This window comes from Pezoporus flaviventris, unplaced genomic scaffold, assembly GCF_033815535.1.
Source record: "Pezoporus flaviventris isolate CSIRO_AGI_PZ_B2104156 unplaced genomic scaffold, CSIRO_AGI_Pfla_v1 ptg000002l, whole genome shotgun sequence".
Taxonomy (NCBI): domain Eukaryota; kingdom Metazoa; phylum Chordata; class Aves; order Psittaciformes; family Psittacidae; genus Pezoporus; species Pezoporus flaviventris.
Genome location: NW_026892550.1, coordinates 21,176,784 through 21,196,181, shown reverse-complemented (window position 1 = coordinate 21,196,181; position 19,398 = coordinate 21,176,784). Strand labels below are relative to the sequence as shown.

The window sequence follows — 19,398 nt, the reverse complement described above, 5'->3', positions numbered from 1 at the left end:
TGCCAGATGAACCCTGGAAATCAACAGCATGTTGTGAACAGAGACTCTTGCTTTACAGGAAGCAAGCTTTATTTTCAAGCAGGATGCCAAGGAAGTCACACCAGCCATTTTCTCACATTCTGATTTCTGTTTGCAGGGGTTTGTTTTTATTGCCTCACTTCTGCTGTACCTGCTTTCCCTTCTGTATGGCACCATGAGAGTGTAGGTGCAGACTGGGCTGATCTGCTGGGTCCCAGGCAGCAACAGACCAATACCCTGACGAAGGAATGGAAGGCGTTAAGAGATGCATAGTGAATTCAAATGGGCTCACTCCTTTCAGGCAGCTGGAAAGGTGTGAATAAATAAAGAAACTTGTTTTGTCAGCTTTCCACATCATCGTTTCTCAGCAAAGCCCACAGGGGTGCCTGGAGGTGAGCAGGATTGGTGCACACTGATGCGCTTGTGGCCTGTGTTAGCTCTGGCACCCTGGCCTTGGCAAGCACTGTGGGGAATAGCATGGTTAAAGGAGGAGGCCCCGTGTTGAAAGTGCTAAAAAACGCAGACTCGTGGGTTTGGTGCTCCAGCCCTGCCAATGGGCTGATCAGAGTGCTGTGATTAGAAGCAAGTAAACCACTTTTTGTGAGTTTGCCGCAAATGCACTGCTGAGCACAGGAGCTAGGATCATAGAATCAACTAGGGTGAAGACCTACAAGATCAAGTCCAACCATTACCCCAGGGCTGTGAAGTCCACCACTAAGCCATGTCACTAAGGTCCTCATCTACATGGGGTTGGAACGCTTCCAGGGACGGTGATTCCACCACTTCCTGAGCAGCCTGTTCCAATGCCTGACTAACCTTTTGGTGAAGAAATTTTTCCTAATATCCAATCTAAACCTCCACTGGCACAGCTTGAGGCTGCTACCTCTTACCTATCGCTTGTTATGTGCTCACAGGCAGCGCCTGCAACACCTCGTGCTCCTGGCCTGCCTGCTCCAGGCCTGCCTGCTCCTTCCCTTGGTGGTGTGTGAGGTGCTGCAGAAGGGCCTCCTGAAAAGCCAGGGCTGCCTGGAGCAGGCAGGGATCCCTGGGCATCCCTCTGGCCCTGCCCTGTGCCGTGGCTCTCTGTCGCACAGCGTATGACGACAGGACCACAGATGATACTCTAAGGGTTTTATTAACAAGCATAATATATATGCACTGTATACTAAATAGAGTATGAGGCCTGTACAGTACAAATTTATGTTCACAGTTCGCCATGACAAAATGTCATTACTGAATTCCCATTGGACTACCAAAGTAGAAACAGTGAAAGTACATTAAACATTCACATCTTTAGTAAGATTACCAAAATGTCCTGTATTTGCAAGTGATAGTAATGCACACTAGAAACCTTTAATTACCCATTCAGTCTTATTAGCTCATAAAATATATTACACTTTATTTAAAAATGTCTGCATAGTTTATACAAGTATTAAGGTAAATGGAACACCCCTGCTGTCGCTGCAGGTGAGAGATGCTAAGCAGAAAGATTATTTTGACCCTCTAATATTAAAAGTACATTTTTTAAAAAGTGCTAATATCTGTAAAATGCAATGAAAACTGGTGTAGCCCTCTTAAGATAATGTAAAATGCTTTGCAATTTTGTTACGGAAAGGAATTGTATTCATCTACGTGTTGCTAACCTTGACAGAGACAAGAACATACTTGGACAAGATGTGGCATTACAATTATCACTGCAGAACAGTGGTGTATATTTAAATAAACCCACAAACATTAATACCTGCTTAGCTTTTTCTGATTGTCGTAGAAACTTAGAAAATTATTATAGTTATACGGCTTAAACAAGCATGTTTTAGTAAAGCAGTGTTACCTGTCACACACTGCAATGCTGCTAGGGAAAAAGGTGGTTTTTTAAAATGTGCATGTTCTGCAGGATTAGGGTTTTCTATCTTTGTATCTAAACTGATTTCTCTTCAGGGCAGACAGGACTGGCTTTAAAAAGTATTTACTTGTGTATATTTTAAGATACTCCTCAAATCAGAGTTTGCTAAAATGAACCAATGAGCCAGTTAAGATGTAAGTTCACGTTTTCAGCAGAAAGATGAAAGCATACTTGTTCGTGAGTTCAACACCCCAGGAGACCCCACAGACACAAGTGAAAAATCCCACAAGCAAGGCAATTACATGAAATAATCTCAAATATTTGTATTTAATATTTAGATTTCTGTTGTCCTGAATCACAAGGCACATGGATAATATTTTATAGTTCTATTGAATCGCCACTGTATTTGTCCCCACCGTTAGCGTAAATATTGTCAGGAAAAAGGCAGACAGGCTAATGAATGTATATTGGAAACAACCTAGACTAAATTCTGCAAAGTAACTCCCAGTTACAGAGAAGTTCTGCTTTTAGGGGACTTGATTTTAGATTTCTAATTTTTTAAAAAGAAAAAAATACTAAAGAAAACATTTTGTGAAGACAAACAGAGCATTGGAAAGAAATGTTCCTTAAACATCCCAAATCATATGCATTTGCACTTGTTATGCTAAAACCGCAACCAGTTGCCATGAAGCTGCTTATTTTTGGTAGGATCTCATCTGCTTTTCTCCCTAGAACATAATAGAGAATTGTTTTCATCCCAGGATACTCAACGTCTGTAGGCTTCTGCCTGGTGCTACAGGGGCTGCAAGCAGCCTGTCAGTGACGTGTTGGCACTGATGCAACTCCCAACAACATTCAGCACCTACGGAAGGAGGCTGTCTGCTACTGCTGACACGACATGTCCAACAACCCCCCTGCTCTGGAACAGCCGCTCACTGATGTCGCTCTCTTCCCTGCAAGCTCCTCAGTGTTAGCAGCGACCTGGCCTACCCAAATCAGACCACTTCATCTGCCAGGTTGTTCAGCTCCATAGCCAAGCGGATGAGGGCCAGTTACAAGATCAATCTGGTGCAACTCCCTTCAGTCCTAGTGAAGCGGTGAGGTTGTACGGTGCTGTAACAGATCTTCCTCACAAAACCTTTGCAGCGATGTTCCCAGCCCTGCTTTGCAAACCCCTGTTCTCCCCTTCTAGAGCACACGTTCTATGCTTTAAGTAGAATTGCCAGTTCCATGTTCCCACATGTAAGATTTGTTAAACTGGAGCAATACTTTGTGTGTCACAGCACTCGCTGTGGGAGTGTTCCTCTCTGGAAGTACAGATCCTCTCCTCAATTCTACAGGCATGTGGATGTCAGCACAACACTTGGTAAACTCCCATCAGCAAGGGAAGGCTCTCTGCACTCACACTCTTCCATCTGCGGGATTATCTGTTTGCCATTGAACTTCATGGGATGTATATATACCTGTTCCAATACACCCACCCACAGATGAACACTCCACCTGACTCCTCCTGGAAAGTCTTATGAAAGTCCTCTTCCCTTTACCCCTCCATTTTCCAGCAGATTTTTCCAAAAGAAACAGAAATCTGACTTCAGTATACGCTGTTTATCTTGTGTAGGGGAAAGAAGAAAAACGCACTGGTGCGCAAGACCCTAGAGAAATACATCCCATTTCCTTGCAGTGCCACAAACTCTGCAGTCTAATAAAGACAGAAACCTTCTTTCAGTGGGCTCCCAAAGACAGGAACATTTCTAAGGTCAACTGCAGGTTGCTGGAGTTGTTTATTTTATCTATCAAGTTGCGTTTGCTAACTGAGCTGGGAGTTAAGATTCGCTGATGTGATATTTTAATGCAACAGACACATCCATGGGGAAGCTTTGTCTGCCTACCATTGAGAGACTGCCAGAGTCACAAATCAGTTATCAAATGGATGATTTGGTGCATGTTTTTATCCAAAGCAGATACACGACTCAACTTTATCATCAGAAGCACTTCGTATCTGATGCCATCTTCTCATAAAAGTATTGTAGATAATTTACATACTGGGTGTATTAAACAGGCACTCACAATACAGTTCAGAGCACTCTAGATGCAATGATTGCTATTTTCTGAGGTACATCAAAGAGAGAAAATTACTTAGAGGAAATGTAGAGGAGTGATCGCACAAGGATAGTCTATATCCCTGAAATGAGGTGTGGTATGTGTCTTTGAGTATCATTTAATGCCATATCATAGGAGAGTACCATGTGTTGCATCCATATAGTTGCACAGAAACCAGACATACAGTGTCACACAAGGTCTTCATTTAACAAATCCACCAGGGCATGATGCAATAAAAACAAGGATATATACTACACTATAATACAGAGGACAGAGGACATTGGTTTAGATGCACAATATTATGTATGGAGCAATTCCTGCCAATTTTTCTTCTTCATTGAGGTAAATGATGCTATGACTCAATCTGTCTGTAAAGTAATTTCATTGCTTGGATTTATTTCTATGATGTTATTCACTGTTTGGACAGAGGGGACTCCTAAATCAGGTTTCTTTCTAGAACTGTTTCATCAACCATGTTGCAGAACTCAACATGGCTGGGAGAGTCCATTCATTGCATTGTTGAGCATAAAATGATTGTATTCCTTACAGGGCACATAAATAAAAGTCTCTGGCAAGGACTAGCATTTTGAATATTCAAAACATTTACTACTTTATCAGTATATGCTGGGTTGAATATATGAAGAAACCAACAAAATCTGTTAGTCTACAAATTCCCTTATTCACAATGGAATACTTTAAACATACTGTCTGCAGAAAGGGTTTGCTTAGCATCCCCAGGAGAAAGAAAACAAAAAGTGTTCACATTCTTTAGGTCTGACCCGTGGCAAGAACATAGAAGGGTTAGATAACCTCTGTTACTGACCATAGGTAAGCTTTTAATGGTATAAACTCAGAGATTCAGTCCAGCTGAATCCAAAATAAAATGCATGTGTACAAAAAAGAAGTGTGAGAGGAGTCAGGGACAGAAGACATTCAGACTAGCATGTGGCGTTTTCTGTGGAGAGCAAGGTGGTCTGAACGTGAAAAGCTACGGTCACAGTCTGGGCACTGAAAAGGTTTGATGCCGGTATGCTTGCGGAAATGCCGCGTTAGTTCATCAGAACGGGCAAACTTCCACGTGCAGCCCTCCCAAGTGCATTTGTATGGTTTTTCACCTGGAGAAAGAAACACAGAAGTGGGGATTTAAGACACAAACAAAGCAGTTAAATATCTGACAGGTTTATCCTCTTGCCTTGTCAAATTTCAGCAAGTACTTTAATGCTTACTCAAAACGCCGCCCTCCAAGCAGCACCAGGCTGCACAGCACTCAGTGCTAGGAACTGTCTAGTTGAAAGCAACAGATCAAAAATTGCTTCCTGCCACAACTTATTTTTTTATTGTCTCTCTGCTCCCCTCCTTGCCATATCAGCACTTGGTTTGTCTCACCAAGCCCAGAAGTGTGAAGGTTTACACATTTGTTCAAGTATTTTCAAAACCAGAACACCATATTCTAGATTAGTTGGGGGAAAGGACTGGTGCTACCATTCAGCACAGCAGACAGAGAACTTGTGACCTCTTAAAGTTACTGTAGTGTAAGTAACTGGCACCACTATACCAAGTAGCTCAACTTAAAGCCTCTCTCAACCATTACTTTGTAATATGTGATCCTTCTCCTTAATACCATCATGCTGTCTAACAGCTAAAGGGCTGTCTTGATGTAAGACAGACACGAATGGGGCTCCCTTTTACCTAAAAGTGTCCTGTATCTTTGTAAAAAACTTTGATGTATTCAGCAATGCCAAGATGTGTATTTCTACAGAGAACAGAGATGGGGATGTGTTTACTGGAACACTCACGCAGAAAAGGCACTGTTGAACCAGGCGCTATCACATCCACATGAAGCAGATGTGTTTGTATTTGGCACATGGTCTGGACTTTTGCAAATGGGTTACTCCCATGGAAGTCTCAGTCAAATTTAACAGTCATGTAAGAGGTGAGGTACTGCAATTTGAACTGATTTGGTGTTTACAGGGTGTTTACAGGGTGTGCAGATTTAAGCAATCTGCAAGCAACTGGACAAAAAATGAGCGAAGAGCCAGTGAATGTAAAGCATACCCTCATACACCATGATCCTGCTTTGGCTTTACAGTCTCTTGTTGTAGATTTTTCCTGCTACATCCTCCATCTTTTGCTCAGCCTACAATTACATTCAGAACAATGCCAAATCCATCCTCTCTCATTTTATTTACATCTGGCCATTAGCACAAACTGAAAGTGTAGCCTACCATTTTACCATAGACTTGATGAAAGGAAAGCATAGCAATGCTCAAACCTGTATGGGTTCTTCTGTGAGCTTTCAGATGGGAGCTTTTAGTGTAGACTTTGTTGCAGCCTTCATAATCACATCGATGTATTCTACGTTTTCTCTGTGTGTCTGGAGATTCCACAGGTAAAGGTCTCTTTCCTGGCTGAACTATAACTGAAGGGTGATTCCTGCAAAGGCAAACTGCATGTTAAAAATGAGAAACATTCAGCACAGCAAACCTCAGCTCAGATGATTCATGACAGAGCTCTCTATTCACTACCCCTCTGTCTCTTGGCAGAAAGAACAACATTACATGCATGTCGAAAAATTCAAGAGGGTTTAGCAAATTTTGTGTATTCTAGCAGAAATGTTTCAAAATGTTTACTCACTTTATGGCATGATGTAGCCATTTTTACTACTCCCTAGCTTTTTTTTTAACCTTATAAAGGAAAAAAACATTCAAATTCCTGTTTTTCAGAGTCAAATTTCTCAAACTGAGTTCATAGCGAACTTTTCTTGTATTTGTTCACAATTTTTCCTCTTCCTTCCAATGCAGCTAATTCGCTTGCAATTGGAAACAGCTATTCCATATTATTAAAGAAATTGTATCTTTAGGGTTTCAAAGCAGAACTCAGTCTTTATTGTTCCAGCCACTCCTTTAGAGAGTAATTAAGAGTTTCCTGTTTGGTGCTGGCAGGAGGGTGCGGCCTCCCTGTACCACTGACGTCAATTCCTAAAAGCAGAGTTCAGCCTGAGTGGCACACCCACAGGATGTCTGCAGTTGTCCCTCCACCTTCACAAACATTGGTTTTTGCTTTTGAAGCCCACAGGTACGCTGCAGGTAAGACATGTACCAACTACATATGGACTCCTGTAAGAGACAGAACTATACACATTCACGCATGTGCAAACCCATCCAGCTTCTCAACAGGTGTTGTGGATATTCAGGTTTGAACAACACCCCTGCTGCAGAACCAGGGACAACCTTGGTTATTTCTTCCATGTCAATGTTAGAAAAGGAAATAAATAAGTTCATCAAAATGGTATGTGGCATTACAAATCTTGTAGCTGCATTTTTCTAACCATTAGCAGATCTGTATCAGTGCTTTTAATGTATTTTTTAGCTTTTAATTGAAACTTAGTATATGATGTGCAGGTATTACCATTCCTTGTTGCAAAACTAGCTCCTCCGTGTGACAGAAATAAGCTTTCTCGAATTCCCATCTTTCCCCTAGTTGCTGTATTTCACATTTCTTTACTGATCAAATTAGATTTTATAACTATATAATGCACTAGGTTATATCAGTTACTTAAATAAAGTTCCTTTAGGGCCTAGTTTTCAGAAACGCTGAATACCCACTTCTCTCATCAAAATGAAGGGCACATGCTAAAGACAGAAAATCTGTGCGTGGTTTAACAAGAAAAAAAATCCTGTTGTTCTCCATAGCAGCAGGATGGGAATTACTGATGTGGGTAAAGTTAAATTCTGTTATTTATTCTTTTACTAGAGTTACAAGCTTCAAATTGGTAGCCAAATCCTCTTCCTTCGGAGTTTCTGTGACTGTTGAGTGATGCATTCTTCAAGTGCATGCTAAATCTAGCTAAAAATACTGTAATGGCAGGAAACCTCAGACAGTGATGTTAGACACAGATGTACATACTCTCACATAAGAAAGGAAAGCTTTTAGCTTCCAAAGAAATGCTTCTCTAAAGCAATACTCCATTTTAACACTGTTGCATACTAGTCTTTTTGAGGAAGCTCTGGCTTAAGAGAGCAAACAGATCTGATTTAAATGCCTGTGTGCACAAGCTAGTCCTGGACATGGTAACACCTGGAGAAAGGGAGAAAGAGGACACTGGCTGCACAAGATTTGTGATGGTTTTCAATCTAAGAGTGTGTAAAAAAAGTGCTGAGGATTTGTCTCTTTCTCCTTCTCCCTTTAGAGAAAAGGAGGCTGGCAAGACACAGTGTTACCAACAACCAGGCAGGGCATGGCAGCTCTAAAAAATGGCTAAGGCAGTGTCAAAAATCAGAGGTAAATGAAGTAAGCGCCAATAATAAAAGCACAGCTCTAATTCTTTCATTCCCTCTTACACAACCAAATACAAATTCACGTAAGTCTAACCATTTAAGTGCCATTATTTAATCAATAAGAGTATCTATCTTCCAAAAAATCATGTTACAATTTCCTCCTTCTTTATCAACAGACCACACTATGTTGCCAGCTTAAGTTAGGCTTCAACACTTGCACTTGCAACAAAATACAATATTAATGAGGCTTCTGATATCTGGTCAGAGATTACTACCTCAGGTTTTATTTTAGAAATAACTGCACAGTTACTTCTATTATTAGACATACTAGAAAGTCCAGCAATCCCACAAAAATGCCACCACCATCATATACACACACACAAACACATATGTGTGTGTATGCCTAAAACTAACACTAAAGCTAGATTAGTCACTTAAAAGTGAGACTGAAAGTTTCCTATGTCCCTTTATTGTAGCTTATTAGTGCACCTTGGGCAGTTGGAACCTATGAGAAATGCTAAAAAATCATTGCCAAACCATAGCTCAGAATGCAGAGAGGCTGATGAAGCTGTGAGATAACAGGAAATTTTATAAAGGTCTAGGTGTCTCACCTTCCAACTTGTGTGATTTGTCTGCCTTTTTTTTTAAATGATAGAATTTACAAACTTCTTCTTGTGAATACAGAACATGAACGATCTGGCTTTAGGAACCAGCGAGAACTGCAGCTCTCCTGGACAGCTAGGAGGCAATTCAAGCCACTACCCAGGACAGGGTCTCCATAAACCTACTGCTCTGCATGGGCAAGCAGAGGAGACGCTTTGGGAACATGGACTATTCAACACTACCTACATGTTACACCAAATTTTATGTTCTTTGCTCAGCGGATGGGTTTCCTGTGGAAACTGGACTCATTGGGAAATAATGCAAGTCACTAATGCAGGTGACAAGTCTGCAGAAGTCTCAGCCCTAGAGGAAGGGTGTGGTATCAGCAAGGAACAGCACTTACTGGTTTGCTCTTGTTAAAGAGGCCTATAACAAAGAACAGAAGTAAACTGAACCATTTGATAGTCCTGACCTACCAGAAGTTAGTTCCAGGTACATACAGACCTGACTCCCTTGTGTGGCAGGTCCATTACAGAAGATAAGTAACCACCTCGTATTAGAAGGTAAGTAACCACCTCGCTTACTATTTTATGTTTACCGTAATAAAACATGTAAGGTTACTTTTAAATAAACAGCATACAGTTTATAAAAGCCAGCTGGCCACTAGCTGAATTGCAAAGAGCATGCACTCTACAAGCTGTATCTGAGTTGGTTATTAGAGACCTGAAACAAAGGAAGGGTGCCCACAAGATGGCTGTACAGAATGTAGTTAGCCCTGGAGTCATGGTGTGCCTCCTAACCTGGGATGGTCATGAGCAGGAGGAACCAGCTGACTTGTGACGGAAGTGCGGAAGACTGCCTGTTCCATGCTTTCTCCACACTCACACGCTGGTTTTGGGAGTCTGACTTAGAGCCCTTTTTCCCACTCTAGGCGGTGAGGTCTCCTACAACTGCTCTGAGGGTGATGGTTAGCAGGAAGAAAAGGCAGAAATGGATTATGGTATGTATTAGGTCATGTACCATTAGCCCAGCTCAGTTCCAAACTTCAGCTCTTGCCAGAGCCATGCCAGCAGCCTACATACCTGTCCAGAACACTGCCAGCTGAAGGATGAGGTGGGCTCTAGGCCATCCTATGATTTGGTAAGTTGACAGAATTTTCCCTAGGAAAACAGGAAGGGTGCCCATGGCTCCTTACGTATTTCCTGAGAATTTTTTTTGTATTTCCAAATATAATATGGCCAGACCTCACTTCTTTCTAGCCCTTGCTCCGCCTTCTGCAAACAGAAGAGTTCTAATGCCTTAAGATCTGTGATCCAGTTCATGCAGTGGCCCCAGTAGTAGCTGTACCAGCACAATGACTTGGTACTGGGGTGGAACTAAGTGGCTGGGAGGAAAGCAAACTTCAGGAACTACTTGAGCTGCCAAAAAACCCACCCACAGAACAATGGCCTCAGGTAAACATGGAATTTCACTGGATATATACAAAACTTGTAGGCCTGAGGGGGTTCTTTCCACTGAACAGCCAAAAGTTATTAAAAGACAAGTCCTCCAAGAAAAGGAAGTCACACGAATCTTTTCAGAGAAAGGTATTTCAGGCAACACAGAGATCAATAGGAAATGTCTTTACAGCTTCTTTCCAGTTTGCTGCTGGTTTTACATAAACAGGTATCACTGGCATATGGAGAGCCCTACCTTCAATGAACTGTAGGACTGAGACTAGCATTACTTTACAAACAGATTATGTAAATGGCAGATCTAGGGGGTTGCAAAGTATAGATACGTAACAACTCCCATATCGCTAAAGAGAGTTAAAAACAGTTGAAATTGCATTTCACAATGGCAGTGGAGGGCAAAGGATGTTTTTCTATATTTTATCACATTTTCTAAAGCACAGCAACACCCCCTCCTACTCCTCAAAACTGGTAACTGTTGCAATGAACTGCTCTTCATTCTGCTGATGTTGGGACTACTGTTAGCTACTTACTCTTGCAACATTACTTGCTGGGGAGACAATGAGGTCATCATTGGAGGTGACATTTGCTCAGGATAGAAGTCAGTCTTCTGTGGTTCACTTCCTGGCTCTACTTTGATTGTCTTCTTCAGCACAGGCTTCTCATAAGACTCAATGACAGGCACTGTATGGGGGAGGGTGGGAGAAGGCAGGGAACATTACAGAACCGTAGAAAATTAAAGAAATAATATATGTAAACATCGGTAGTTAAAACAAAAGAAATCCCCCACCTCAAGATTTAGTGCAACAATTTATATTAAAGTACAAAATCTTCCAGTTTTAGGCTATCTCCTGATGAACTGTAATTCAAAACAATTCTGTTCATTTTCATCAGTCCAGCATTTTTATCAGTCCAAATCTCAGTAGATAAACAGCTTTTGCAGGTATAAATCAGAACAGAATACAACTTTGATTAAGTTTGATAAAATATTTACACAGTAAATTCTATGCCTATATAGTTTAGAATAACAGGAATTATGTTTCATTTCCTAGAATCTGAAAAACACACAAAAAATGCTTGGATATACAGTTATTTTCCCAGATGAAATGGTACAAGAAGAAAACTCTGACAGCACCAACCTGGCATACTACTTGGAGTTTCCATCTCATCTGCAAGAACTGTTGACACCATGATGGGCTGCTGAAGATGGGGAGCATACATAAAAGGAACTGGCTGGACCACAACAGGCTGTATAACTGGGAGTATTCCAGGGCTTCTCAGTCCGTGGCGTGAAAGAGCAGCGGCCATTACAGGTGGGATGGTTATTGGCATGGAAATAGGCTGTACTCCCGGGGGCGATGGTGTAAATTTACTGAGAGGTGAGCTGGGTGAGGACAGAGTCAATCCAGGTGAAGTTCTCCTATGCACAGTCTGGAATTTTAGAGGGGAAGGAGAACTTCCAGTTGAAGGTGGTGAGCTCCGTTTGTTCACCGTAAGGTCTACTGGCTCCATCTGGATTCCATTTGATAGTCCTTCAGGGCTTGAGTAAAATTTATTGTGCAACATACCCGGTGTAGAATAAATGACGCTGTACTTGTTTGGCTTCATTTGGTCCATATAATTGGATGGGTATGACTGTCAGAAGTAGTGGAAAAAGAATTAAAGAAAATAATAAATCAACCCACACGATTACTGCTGAAAAAGAAAGGCAGTTAATAAAACTGAGCAAAATGAGAGAGTTTCAAGGAAGGACTTCAGTATACTTTCTAAATAAAAGTGAATTAAATAAAGCTTAAGATTTCACACAAGGGAAGTTATTCAAGTCCTGATTCACTGTTTCAGAAGCACTATAGAACAGATGATGAAAACAAATCCTCAAGGCTTACTCAACTCTTTCTCCCTTAAAAACTGTTTTTTATATACTAAGCTGCACACCACTTAACTGACCAGGGAGATACATGGTGCTATGTCAGAATATAACTATATACCAAGGATCATGAAGCCAAGCAAAACAGGAGTTAAATTTGACTTAGAATTGCAAGCAATGGGTCCCAATCAACAGTGTAATTGGTAAACAATCATCACTAAAGCAAGAAGTTTTGTATCTGAACCCTACAAGCAACGAAAAATACACAGCTGCACTACGTAAGCAATAGGTGAGAAACCCGAGAGTACAGAAGGTAAATTTTAAACACTGTCCTCCCTTTTTTTTCTTCTTAAAGGAATAAAGCAGCTAACCAGCCAGTCTGATTTTATAAAACTACTACGAGGATAAACATTTGGTGTGCTTGAAGAATGTTCTTGTTAGTGATAGCTATCAGTTCTCTCTACAAGATAATACAAACCAGAAGGCTAATCCTGACCTATGTGACAATCTCCACATTTTAGTGGCAGTAATTTTTGCAAACCAGAAAGTATTTCCATTCATGGCAGAGTACAGTGTTATTAAACAACCATCCAGATCAGTTTTGCATTTGAAACTCAGCTGAAAGCTGGGGTTGTTTAGTAACAGGTAACTTACAATGGAAACCAATTCTAACACAGGAGATACCCATAGGAAATGCAATCCACAGTTTCTTAGCCTTTAGATGTTGTAAATTTTTTGAAATAAAATGCTGTCTTTGGATCCCAGGTAAGTAAGAATTCACATTAAGGCTCAGCAGTTTTGCACTAATGTGAAAAACCTTTGGCACCAAAAAGACTCTGATGAGGGGGTTTAAAAAAAAAAAAAAAAATTCACATGGTAGAAAGTGAAAGAGATCAGAAATATAAACCCATTATATTTTTATACAATCATTTCCATGACATTTCAATTATTTTTTCCTGGGATGAAACCTGTAGCAGTAATGAAAACCTGTAGCAATACATCTTCCTGCTTTCCCAACTGCCTTCCCTATGAGAGCCAGTCAGTTGATTTTAAATGTCAATGTTAACTAAAAATATTTTTGCAAAATGACCCAAATGCATTTTTCTTCTTCTCAGTTACTGTTTGAAACAGTGAGTTTAGAAAATATTACATTTTCCTGCTGCATTCATAACACTATGGTAAAACAACAAAGCTGAGTCACCTATTCCATAAAGTGCTCAAGTAAAGAAGCATATACAATGGTGATTAATCTTGAAACAGTAAATATTACATTAAAACCTCTGAAACTTTTATTTATTCTCTTTCTGACTAGTCTTACAAATTCCATCTATACCAATGTTCATCTTTGTAACCGGTTCCTCAAAATTGTATTAAAATTCAATTATTGCAAGCTGTGCTGGCTAAAGTAAGTTCTACAGATTTGCCACCACTGCTGAGGTAAGCAATGAAATTATTAGCATTCTAAGCGATGAAGGCAACTGCATATTGATAGAGTTTAATATTTAACAGTATTTAATATCTACTAAATCTGATCAAGTTACGGGCATAGGCAAAAAGATCAAAGTTTAAACACTTAGGAGATATTAAATACTTCTGTTAAAATTGTCATTTATTGGTTTACAGTACAAAGTCTACCCAGCTTCAATAAACCAAGTGTTTCACCATTCAGCATCAGTGCATTTATAGTGCTGCAGGTTTGCCAGGGATGATCACAAGGTCACTACCTACAAACATTTCTTCCATTGCAAGAATACTAGAAAGGAAAAAGACATTGCAATTTAAATCTTAGTGATTTGGGCAATGGGTCTATTAAAGAATGAACCATCTCCAACCTGTAGCTTTTCTACACAAACAGTTATCCTCTTTCAAGTCTTCAAGTAACACTGGATGTGTTGAAAAAATATCAAACTATTAAAATGTTGGGCAGAGAAATGTAAACTAGAACAGTTAAGTAAAGCATGTTTAGACAAGCAGGACATACTTGAGTATTTTAGGGACTCGGTATTCTACCCCATATGCCTTGCATTATTTTGCATAGAAGTCTGGCACAGATTTAACAGCAGCTAATTTTTCTCTCAGTCTGGGGAAACTAAATCATTTTCCTAAACTCCTCCTGTGATCTGAATTGCTGTTTCTGTCTGAACTGCAGATAAAAGTTGTGATAGAAAAATGCAGTGTGACAAATTATCTGTATTGGGAATAAAAAGGGTGAAAAAGTTGAGAAGGATGATAGAACAATGAAAAGGCAACTGTCTGCTGTCAGTCAAGACGCTGTTTGGTGGAAAAGTTTTGCTTCACTGGCAATGAAATGTGATTGAAATCTTGTTTGTCTGGAGTTAAGTCACACTTAGATCTATGCCCTGGTTCTGAAGCTGAGCTTCCTGTATCTTTTAGCATAGCAAAGGTTCTGTTTCTAGACCCTTGGGACACAGCAATTGCCATGAGGTTGACTGTTTTCAAATTTGGTAAGTCACTTTCCCTTTCTTTGCCAGGGAAGTATCCCACCGGGCATATAGGATGGGAAAATAAGGAAGACTTCACACTTCCATGTAAATAGGGAGGCATTATCAACCACAAACCAAAAAAAGCCCAACTATCTCTGGTTTTCTAAATACCACCAACTGCAGGAAGCAGGACTTACTTCATAGCCCGCAGAAGAAGTCTTTTCTCACCTGTTCTAGAACTTATGTCAAGTATTCTGGTGGAACAATTGAAAATTTAGTGTAGTTCTTTTATTTGCCTAAAATATTTAAGCTCATACATTTTCCTTGGATTTCTACTGTGGGAATTAACAGTGTATGCAGGAGTTTGGTCTGACTTAGATTTAAAAAAAAAACCAATAAATTCCCTCTTCCCTGTAAATTCTGCTTTCTTAAACATCCCTGTGCAGAATGGCATGTCACTGTGGTAGATCACCACAAAAATGCAGGATTGTATTTCAACAGACATTCCTTTACAGTCTCCATCTAGCTCTTGTTTTATGTTTGCCATCATCACTTTCCCTCTTTGGGTCTTACAAAGCAATTAATTTACCTTTCCTAGCTGTTTGTCCATAATAAAATCCAGAGTACTGAAGTCACAAAGAAACTGGAAAATAAATCAAAGGAACTTCTGATATTTTTGAGTCATATCCATGTGGCTCATACAATTAAACCGATAAATCCAAAAGAGAGAATCGCCATGCTTTTTCTCTTGACAATCTATCAATGATAATGACTGGACACACATGTCACAAGCACATCTATCAGCACCCAGAAGGCCGCTGCTTCCACTAGGAAACAGTATCAAGCACTTACCTGATATAATTTGCTAAATTCAATTATACTTCCCCAGTGAAACACCATCTCTGTTGTACAGGCAAACAGATTTTGAAGCAATTCACCAAGTCTTTTATAAACTACATAACCCTACGAATTTAACTTTAAAATTTAGCCAGCCTCTTAAAAAAACATAAACAGGTGAAGAACCTGCTTACCTACTTACACCATTTGCTGAATCAGTATCATGTAAGAGGATGAACTGTATTTAATCCAAACAATAGCTAATACACAAAAAAACATTCTCACCACATAAAATTTGTATTCCAATACACTACTTAAGAGCTCAACTCCTCATGTAGCACACAGCTATCTTTAAAAACAGGTAAAACAAACAGTTGCAGGACTGATGGAAACACAGAGAAAGGCTGATTGTTTCAATTCAAAGAGAAACCGTAACACCGTTAATCAAAACCGTAATCAAAAAACCGTAATCAAAAAGCAACTTCTTTCACTAAATGGCAACTGGTTTTAGTCCAAATGTTTAAAAAGTCCTTGCAGCAAGTATTTAGGTAGGGCTCAGATGACTTTGTCAGTAGCTCATTAAGAACTATCACAAGATGTGTTCGATAATTCAGTAAATAGCATGAGCTGTTGGTAGAATGATGAAATACTGTGGGTGCGAGCTTCAGTCATCTGAGAAGTATAGTTAATCCTTTCAGTCACACGCCCTGAAATACAGTAGTGTCAAAACTATAATTTGTTTCCTTCTCCCATCCCAACCAGCAGGATTTTTTTAAAGACAGATTTTATATCTATGGACAGTGTATGCTCAGCTAAAATAATGAATAATTCTCAAGGGGCTTAGTTTTTTCGTAATGATACTATCAGAGCGAAAGATACAATACAAATAAATCTTGATTTTAGATTTCTGGGTTATGTCAGCCCGCAGAGAAATGAATGCTATGCTCAGCACCTCCAAAACATCACACTAACAGTTTCTCTTACCTTCCACCTCCTGAAAAGAAGGTCAAGAAAACTAACACAGTGGCTGCTATCTTTTCCTATGTTCTCTACACACCATGATTCCTCCCTTTAAAGGTGTCTCCAGAGTAGTTTCTGCTGGGAAGCTGTGGTGGCAAGGGCTCCAAGGAAGCTTCAAGACCAAGAAATGCTGGGGAAGCCAGGACCTCGAGGGCTTGGGGCTGAACAGCCTGTGTGTGTACACAAGCTGTCAGCCTAAGGGAAACTAGGGTAATCTCCATGACAGGGACCTTGCTCAAAAAATGTCCTTTCCTCTGGAATTTCTGCTTTTCCTTTCCTGCTTTTTTTTTTTCATTATGCAATAACAAACAGGAAATCATACTGATCTGGTAAAATGCTCTGAATAGTCCCCCAATGGCTGGTCACAGTGATGACACTGAGTTATAAGAACACCTAAGATGACTCCAGAGGTCCAACGCATGGAAGGTACTACACCTCTGCAAGAAGTATGTGGTATACAATAAGCCTTGCAGTGCACTTGGCTCAGAAATGTTGCCTTGTTCTTCCCACTGCAGCTCTTCCTGCATCTGCTGTCTGGGGAAGACTGCTAACTCCTCTCCTGGTCAGCCTGTTGAAGGATCAACCCTGTCCCATCTCACAGAAGCACACAGCTGTATAGGGGCAGGATCTTCTGTCTCTCATGTGCATTATCCAAGCCACTACAGAACCTTCTTTGGGAGATGAAGGCACACGTGTACAAAAGACAGCCTGCAGTGTCTCTATAATGATTTCTTGTTGTTTGCATAATGACACTGTTGTAAAAGTGGCCCATTTTCTGCCTTTGATAGATACCATTAAATACCCTTAGATAATTGTAGGTAATCACCACTAATCTTAATCAAGTTATGCAATAATTGTGATTGAAGTGACAGACTGTCCAATACTAAGGCTCTTTCTTGACCCATATACTGTAATTTGTCACACACTCTTAGTGATAGATCATGCCTCTCAAGTAAATAAACCCTATGGAAACCATACTGCAACTTTAAAATGCACATATACTTAACTCTCAAAAAGTGTTATTAATAGCACTGAAGAAAACAGACTGCTTACAGATGCATTTAAATTGATGACAATTACTCCACATTTTAAATAAAACAGGAAGCATCACTGGAAGATGCCATCCACCACATGAGTTTAACGCGCTCTATTTATGCACACTGACTTCACCCTTTCAATTGATCAGCCTCTTAGGGGTGTGGTTTCATGTTGCACTTAACCTGATCTTATTGCAGAGGCTGCTGAAAGGGGCGGTCTCATTCCCTTGTCCTCCCCTTGCTCCAGCATTGAGCGGCTGCACAGAATTAAGTCAGATCAGCTTCCTGATCTGACAAAAAATAAGGGTATTTTTGGTGGGTTAGCAATTCTGACCATTAAATGAGCTGATCCAAAGGATCCAGATCACTCTGTGGCCACACAATTGCTTCATGTCATACAAAGGAGACACAAAGCTGGAAAGGAGGAAAAAAAGCCTGAACCTTGCTTTTCAGCAGCAGCCAGCAGTTGAATAGGTGAAGTACACATGAAACTGCTTCCTGAGGCTCTATTTCCCTGGCAGCCTAAATCATCACAATTCCCACTGTCTCAACCCCAGCTACATGTTCCTGCTACTCTTCTTGTCAGACTCCTCTGAGATGACCCTACATACCAAGTTGACAGAAAATTAAACCAATTAAAAAGTCCCCCCACCCCCTTTTTTCCCCATTCCTCCTCTACTGCCCTGGCTCTCATCTGTTCACGTGTTGCACCCATCCTGCCCAGCGAAACAAAAAAAAAATAACCCAAAAAACCAAAACCACCAAACAACCAAAACCATTCTTTTTTTGTTCAGGATTAATTTTCTGCTGTTCTGAACACAGAGTTAGCCCCAAGCACGCTGTCTAGACCGAGAGAGAAACAGAAAAGGAGACGGTGAGAAGCTGTTCATTTAGTTCAAAGGAGTAACATTAAAAACACAGGCTCTTGCCACTTCACTGTGAAGTCTGGTAACTTAATTTCAACCTACCTCCATCAGCTCTATGAACTACAGAGATCATATTTGCACTGCAACGGCTGAGATAACTTGGATATTATCTCCTCTGCTCTGGGTATGAGGACACCAGAAGAGGTAATGGGGTACGTCATTTAGGGGCAGTATGTTCAAAAACTACAGAAAAAGTTTTCCTAGAATGTGAATTCTGTTGCCCTAAGAGCAAAATACAGCTTCACAGACTTTCCTAAGCTAACTCAAAGCTTAAGAGAAGTCTTAGGATTCATTCAAAGGTGGAAAAACTGTGGAGTCATTACAAAAGCTAATGTATTATAAAAGTCTTACCACTGAAACAGGCTCCATGGCTTCTTGTTTGATTGGGACTGGGTCAAACATTAGCATCTTTTTTATTTCCCTATTCTGATGTCTCTGATGTCCTGGCCTGCAGGGGAAAGACAAGCTGTTAGAAAGCTACAGGAAATCCCCTAGGCAACTTCTGTAGAGAAAGTACTATTTTGTCAGACGAATGTGAATATTTACCCATCTCTAAATAGCATCTTAAATATTTGACAGGGCTTCATTTAAGTGTTTTTGTTGTTTGTTCTCTCAACTGCTATTGAAACAAAGGGACATCTGCTCACCTTAATGGAAGTGAATTTGTATTTTTATTCTGCATGTCAGCATACCAAGATCACAGAATTGTCACTTTCACTACTGTCAGTGTGTAAGGATATCGCAGTCTAGACTAGGCATTTCTCACCAGCATTACAACTTCAGAGCTATCTTATATAAACAAACTGAACTGATTCTGGAGAGGATAAGAGTTCCAATAGGGAAGCTGAAACTTTCACATACATTGACATTGAAATCAACACAAAAGAAAGATTAAAATCCAGGACTAACGTACTGGAGAGGTAAATTCAACATACTGCAATGACTTATTAAAAGATACATCAGTTATTTCCCTGA

The 19,398-nt window shown here is 40.2% G+C and overlaps 1 protein-coding gene across 1 annotated transcript; it reads right to left on the bottom strand.

Annotated features, from left to right (window-relative positions):
• Nucleotides 1-1,134: 1,134 nt before the first annotated feature.
• KLF3 (KLF transcription factor 3) lies at nt 1,135-18,983 on the bottom strand. The gene is made up of 5 exons (XM_061470900.1): nt 18,775-18,983; nt 11,432-11,927; nt 10,826-10,976; nt 6,234-6,394; nt 1,135-5,076 (listed from the first exon to the last, which is right to left on the bottom strand). The coding sequence occupies exons 1-5, from the start codon at nt 18,829-18,831 to the stop codon at nt 4,895-4,897; spliced, it is 1,047 nt and encodes a 348-aa protein (XP_061326884.1). The 5' UTR covers nt 18,832-18,983; the 3' UTR covers nt 1,135-4,894.
• Between the last annotated feature and the right edge of the window lie 415 nt (nt 18,984-19,398).